Consider the following 6,332-nt stretch of genomic DNA (forward strand, 5'->3'; position numbering starts at 1 on the left):
TTGATAGACAACATAGAAGAGTAATTACTGTTGTAAAACTAAATAGAACTAATATTTTTAGGTCTGTATCTGCCGGAATTCTGAATATACAATAACAGATTTTTTTATGTAACATTCATTAAGTACTTTTTAATTCTTACTTCCTCGAAAAATTATGTACATAGTTAATTTACATTCTTTTGAAATAATAATTTCAAGTTTGGTAAAAGAAGAATTTACATAACTTAAATTACAATAGTGTAATAAATCATGTTTGTAAAAATAATTTTAAGCTCATATAGATGTCCAAGGCTGCAATATGTTAAAATGTGTTAGTAGTTCACAGTACGTGATTACTCGTATCGTTGAAAAATTGAATTTATGAGAAAATGCTATTATGTTTAAGTTTGTAATTTACTTCTGTTTAGTAAATTTTCAGAACTTTTATTTTGTCTTGCAGAACCTGTGGCTATGTCTATGGTGATTGGCATTGCAGTAGGTTGTATCATTCTTCTGGTAGTCTTAATTATTGTTGTCGTATGCTTCATCAAGAAACGTAAATCTGTTTTCAGAAGTAAGTCCAACAATAATCTTTTCACCCATAAACTGCTTTTATTGTTTCTTAAAATGAATTAGAAACAAAATATTTGGATCTTAAATAATGAAAGATTGAAACAAATATCCTGGGAACATTTTCTTAACTTCAGTGGATACGCATATTATTATTCATCAACTGAGATTAACTTTAACTAACATTAACTTCAGATTTGAAGCTGAGAAAAAAAGGATGCTCTCATCCTTAACATAGAATTTAAAATTATAAACAAAACTGTGTGTGTGTGTATACTTAAACTAATGATATTACTAACCAAACATGTAAAAGTATATAAACAAGAATTTGTGTGTGTATGTTTTTAAACCAATGGCATCACTAACCAATCGTGTATGATAAGGTATCTGATAGACCTTGTAAATTTGTTATTAAGCCTTTTGCTTAGGACTTGTGTAATTTGTGTCACAAATTTCACTTGTGCAGCAATACGTATGGTAACTCTCAAAAACTGTTAAAGATTATAAGTATCTTGTACATAAAGAATGACATTATTTTAGTTTGACTAAAAATATGTTATTTATTTATTGTAGTTATTTACACTCACACTCTTAACAACTCGAGTGCAAGATGATTTTCATTTTAAGTCATCATGATGACAAAACCTTGTCGAAACGTTGTACATTTGCTGTTATGTTAAACTTATATTAAAGTTTTTCTTCATTACCCATTCAAGTCGTCTTCAACCATTATTAGTCTTAAAGTGGGTTCCTCGTCATCGAAGATAGATATATTATCATATTTTGGATGTTTTGGCTACTTCTGAATACCTTTGTACTTGATATATATATTTATGTAACTTCCTTGAATTGTTGAAACATTTTAATAATAAATGATGATTTTCTTCTTCTTATTTTCTGTATGATCACAGGAAGAGATGATTTTAACCCAGATACAGAAAGGTAATTTTCTTTTCTTCAACATTAATGTACAAAAGAAAAACATATTCATAAATCAAAACTATTTGATTTATTTGTCTTTCATTGATTTGTTTGAATAATAAAAACAAAAACAATACCTTTAAAATAGATGTAATTCTAGTAATTTATTATTTTTCAATACATACACTTTAAGTGACATAGCCGTCAACAAACTCTCACAATTAGGCTATTTCACTTTGCTAAGTGACGATAAAATGTTAAGTTTTGAGTAAATTTACTAATGTATATTATTCAGCAATAAACCAAATAATAACAACAAGAAAACAGTAATGGCTTATTGAAAAGAAATATTTCAGTGAAATGGGCAGCAGGAGGTCTGTTGATATAACACACAATGGAGTAGCAGGAGCTATCCCACCAGATGCACTTTACAGTGCACCAAAGAAGCAGCCAAATAAAAAGGTTGAAAACAGAGGGGAGAGAAAACAGTATGAAAACCTGAAAGTAAATATTATCTTTGCTGTTTCTATATTTAATAATTTTTTATACAGTAATATTTGTGCTGTATGGATTATTTTAATTGTGTCGAGAGAAGAAAATTTAAATTATCTGAAGACAAATGTCAATTCCAGGAATATTTACACACTCCTAAGTAAAAAAATAACACACTTGAAGCATGTCACAAGGGAGGGTTAAAAGCTTTCAATCAATAGTTTTGTATTGGGGGACATATCTTCTTTTTTTATATATATTTCATGGCTATGTGTATATGTTTAAATTTATAATTGAATAAATGCTTATTGCAAAAAAAATTATCTTCCTGGGTAACACATTTTGTAACAGATGCAAGTTTTATTGTAATATTAGTGCATTATTTTACACATGGTATGAGTAATATTACGTGTAAGTTTGATTGTAATATTAGTGCATTATTTTACACATGGTATGAGTAGTATTACGTGTAAGTTTGATTGTAATATTAGTGCATTATTTTACCATGGTATGAGTAATATTACGTGTAAGTTTGATTGTAATATTAGTGCATTATTTTATACATGGTATGTGTAACATTACATGCAAGTTTGATTATAATATTAGTGCATTATTTTACACATGGTATGAGTAATATTACGTGTAAGTTTGATTGTAATATTAGTGCTTTATTTTACACATTTGTTATTTTTACTTCTGTTTCTGTCCAAATCTAACTTTAGATTTAAGCCTTAATGCATATAAATATTTCATTGATACCGCAGATGGACAAAAATGACAACCGGAATAAAGACCACGTGGTATGTGCTGACCTGTCTTTCTCTCCTCCCTCTGAGAGAAATGGGCACTCACGCAATAGAGGTGCTAGGCCTACAGTGGAAAGGACAGAATATGGAGAAATACAGTTCCCATCTAAAGTAATAGAACAAGCTGATATCTAGAATTAGCCTAATCGTAATAAGTAACTGTGCTTCAACACATTGTTATCATTTTTATCTCAATGAACATAACAGTTGGTGTGAAATGTAGTTTCATCCTCAACATTGTACGAAACAAATCATACCATGTGAAGTTTTCATAGACACACTAGTTCCTTTGCTACGAATGCCGAATCCATTCTCACAAATCATCAAATTTTTGTCTGGAACATCTACGGAAGTACGAAATGCATAATTCATAAAGGCATCTTACTTTAAAATACTGTGATAGTTCATGTACATAAATGGTGTTCTTTGTGTTGTATCGTAATCATGAAAAAGAGATATTGTATTACTTAATCATACTTTTTGTGTACTCCATTTCCATATGCAAAATATTTTTAAATTCTAAATCTTTAGTTGTAATATGCACCATATCTACAGCTATATGTGTGAATGTTTTATTTGTTGTTTATGCATATCAATGTTAAATTTATCAATTTTCTAGTTTTATTGAGGAGTAAGGTGTTCCAGCAATAAATAACATTATTGGTGGATTGAAAACAAGCTTGCTTTTCTCTGTAGATTTATGAGGTATGTAAAAAAAAAGGTCAAAATTTTGTTAATTTTGTGATGAATGTAATAATTTAGACCAACCATTTCAACTAAAGTAACTTAAGTAAATGAATCTTAAGATAAACCTCTCAGAATTCAACAGATTCCATCTTCATTATCCAAAGTAAAATAAAAGAATTACATCATTCCATTTCTGTTCGTGATACAAAAGAAATATATTAGTTAACATTGGACACAGCAGGAAACCTATTGCTATGCCATCTATTTGTTCAAATAGGGTGTTGTTAAATATGAAATGTGACACCTGCCCCGCTGACTTCAGACCTATCCTTTACAGAAGGTATGTACTCTTTTATTATTTTTCACAATAAGGTTCACTGCTCTAAATTCTTAGAATACCTGAACTCACAACATCCTGCCATTAAGTTTACTTGAGAGGTTGAAAGTAATAATAATTTACCTTTCTTAGACATTTCATTAACCGTAACACTAGTGGATTTGGCACATCAATGTACAGAAAAAAAGATGTTTACTGGACTCCTAACGTAATTTGACAGCTTTATTCCCTTCACATACAAAAAAAATCTGGTAAAATGCTTATTAAACAGAGTTTATAACTTGTGTTCTACGTACTTTCGCTTATACAGAATACTTTAAAATGTAACGGCTACCCACAAAATCTATTATAAAAAATTACTAATACTTTTCTAATTAAGAAATTCAAACTTACTATATACTTTTGTCTTCCATTCAGTGGTAAACAAAACTTAACTTTAAAAAGTCAAATTAAATGCGTAACTCACAGTTACTACCCCCAAATTGATTTCAGATTAGTTTTTAAACCCACATCACACATACAGGATTTTTTCCATACTAAAGACTTTTCTCCCAATTTCTCTTTGTTCTTGGCTTGTATATCTTTACACATGTGGAGACTGTATGGCCTCCTATATTGGCAAAACTAAATACCATCTACTAGTCGGATCCAATGAACGTATGGGAATTTCCATGAAAATACACAAAAAAGTTGAGTAACCCCTGTGTTTCCTCTATACGCCAACATAGTGAAGAAACAGGACACGAACTTAACTTATCAAACTTCAATATCCTTTGTAAGGCCAACACTGATCTAGAATTACTGATTAAAGAAACCCTCCACATGAAACAACTTTCACCAACACTGATCTGGAATTACTGATTAAAGAAACCCTCACATCAAACAACTTTCACCAACACTGATCTGGAATTACTGATTAAAGAAACCCCCCACATCAAACAACTTCCACCAACACTGATCTAGAATTACCGATTAAAGAAACTTCCACATCAAACAACTTTCACCAACACTGATCTAGAATTCCGATTAAAGAAACCCTCCACATCAAACAACTTTCACCAACACTGATCTAGAATTACTTATTAAGAAACTCTCCACATCAAACAACTTTCACCAACACTGATCTAGAATTACTTATTAAAGAAACTCTCCACATCAAACAACTTTCACCAACACTGATCTAGAATTACTTATTAAAGAAACTCTCCACATCAAACAACTTTCACCAACACTGATCTGGAATTACTGAATAAAGAAACTCACCACATCAAGCAACTTTCACCAACACTGATCTGGAATTACTGATTAAATAAACCCTCCACATCAAACAACTTTCACCAACACTGATCTAGAATTACTGATTAAAGAAACCCTCCACATCAAACAACTTTCACCAACACTGATCTAGAATTACTGATTAAAGAAACCCTCCACATCAAACAACTTTCACCAACACTGATCTAGAATTACTGATTAAAGAAACCCTCCACATCAAACAACTTTCACCAACACTGATCTAGAATTACTGATTAAAGAAACCCTCCACATTAAACAACTTTCACCAACACTGATCTAGAATTACTGATTAAAGAAACCCTCCACATCAAACAACTTTCACCAACACTGATCTGTAATTACTGATTAAAGAAACTCTCCACATCAAACAACTTTCACCAACACTGAACAACATGCAGTCTTCTTTTAAGTTGCACATTTTCTAACATGTACAGTACTTTGTTTGTAACTCATTTAATTTTTATGTTGTTTTAGTTTTGATTAAATTACTTTTATGATAGCAATGTGTTTCAGTTACTTAATTAGGAATGATGTAATTCTTTTATTTTGCTTTAGATACTGAAGATGTTATCTGTTGAATTCTGAAAGGTTTATCTGTGTTATAAATAAACAATGTTGTTTATCTGAAGTATAGTTATATTGATAAACAAACTTTGTATAAAGATGCATGTTAGTGATTTGAGTGTTGCTGTTTGTTCCCCTTTTCTTAGTCGGTCAGTTTGAATTCAAATAGTTCACTTGAAAGAAATGTAGAACACATCAAATGGTAGTTCACGTGTGGTTCACACTTGAAAGAAATGTAGAACACATCAAACGGTAGTTCACGTGTGGTTCACACTTGAAAGAAATGTAGAACACACCAAACGATAGTTCACGTGTGGTTCACACTTGAAAGAAATGTAGAACACATCAAACACAAAACCTTGATCCAACTTGATCTGAACCATACTGCATCTGTTGTTTGTTTCTTTTTAAAAACTTGAGAAATAAAAATAAACTGATGACTAAACTATTGTTCTATTAAAGGTATAGGCACTTGAGGTTATGATTTCAATTTGTTTAAATACACTAGACAAAGCAATAATTACAGAGTAATTTTCAGAACTAGGTATCGATATGTACGTTAATGTTTTCTGTTGTATGACTAACTAGGTATACATATGTACGTTAATGTTTTCTGTTGTATGACTAACTAGGTATACATATGTACGTTAATGTTTTCTGTTGTATGACTAACTAGGTAT

The 6,332-nt window shown here is 30.5% G+C and overlaps 1 protein-coding gene across 1 annotated transcript in view; it reads left to right on the forward strand.

Moving 5' to 3' along the window:
* LOC106471364 (kin of IRRE-like protein 1) overlaps window positions 1–3,254 on the forward strand; it is a 19,515-nt gene extending 16,261 nt beyond the window's left edge. Inside the window, exons 8-11 of the mRNA XM_013931963.2 lie at window positions 440–553; window positions 1,461–1,491; window positions 1,827–1,974; window positions 2,727–3,254. Of these exons, the coding sequence (XP_013787417.2) occupies window positions 440–553; window positions 1,461–1,491; window positions 1,827–1,974; window positions 2,727–2,903 (470 nt within the window). The 3' untranslated portion in view covers window positions 2,904–3,254. The remainder of the gene's footprint in view (window positions 1–439; window positions 554–1,460; window positions 1,492–1,826; window positions 1,975–2,726) is intronic.
* The last annotated feature ends 3,078 nt before the right edge of the window (window positions 3,255–6,332 follow it).

Source organism: Limulus polyphemus, unplaced genomic scaffold (assembly GCF_000517525.1).
Source record: "Limulus polyphemus unplaced genomic scaffold, Limulus_polyphemus-2.1.2 Scaffold4573, whole genome shotgun sequence".
Classification (NCBI taxonomy): Eukaryota; Metazoa; Arthropoda; class Merostomata; order Xiphosura; family Limulidae; genus Limulus; species Limulus polyphemus.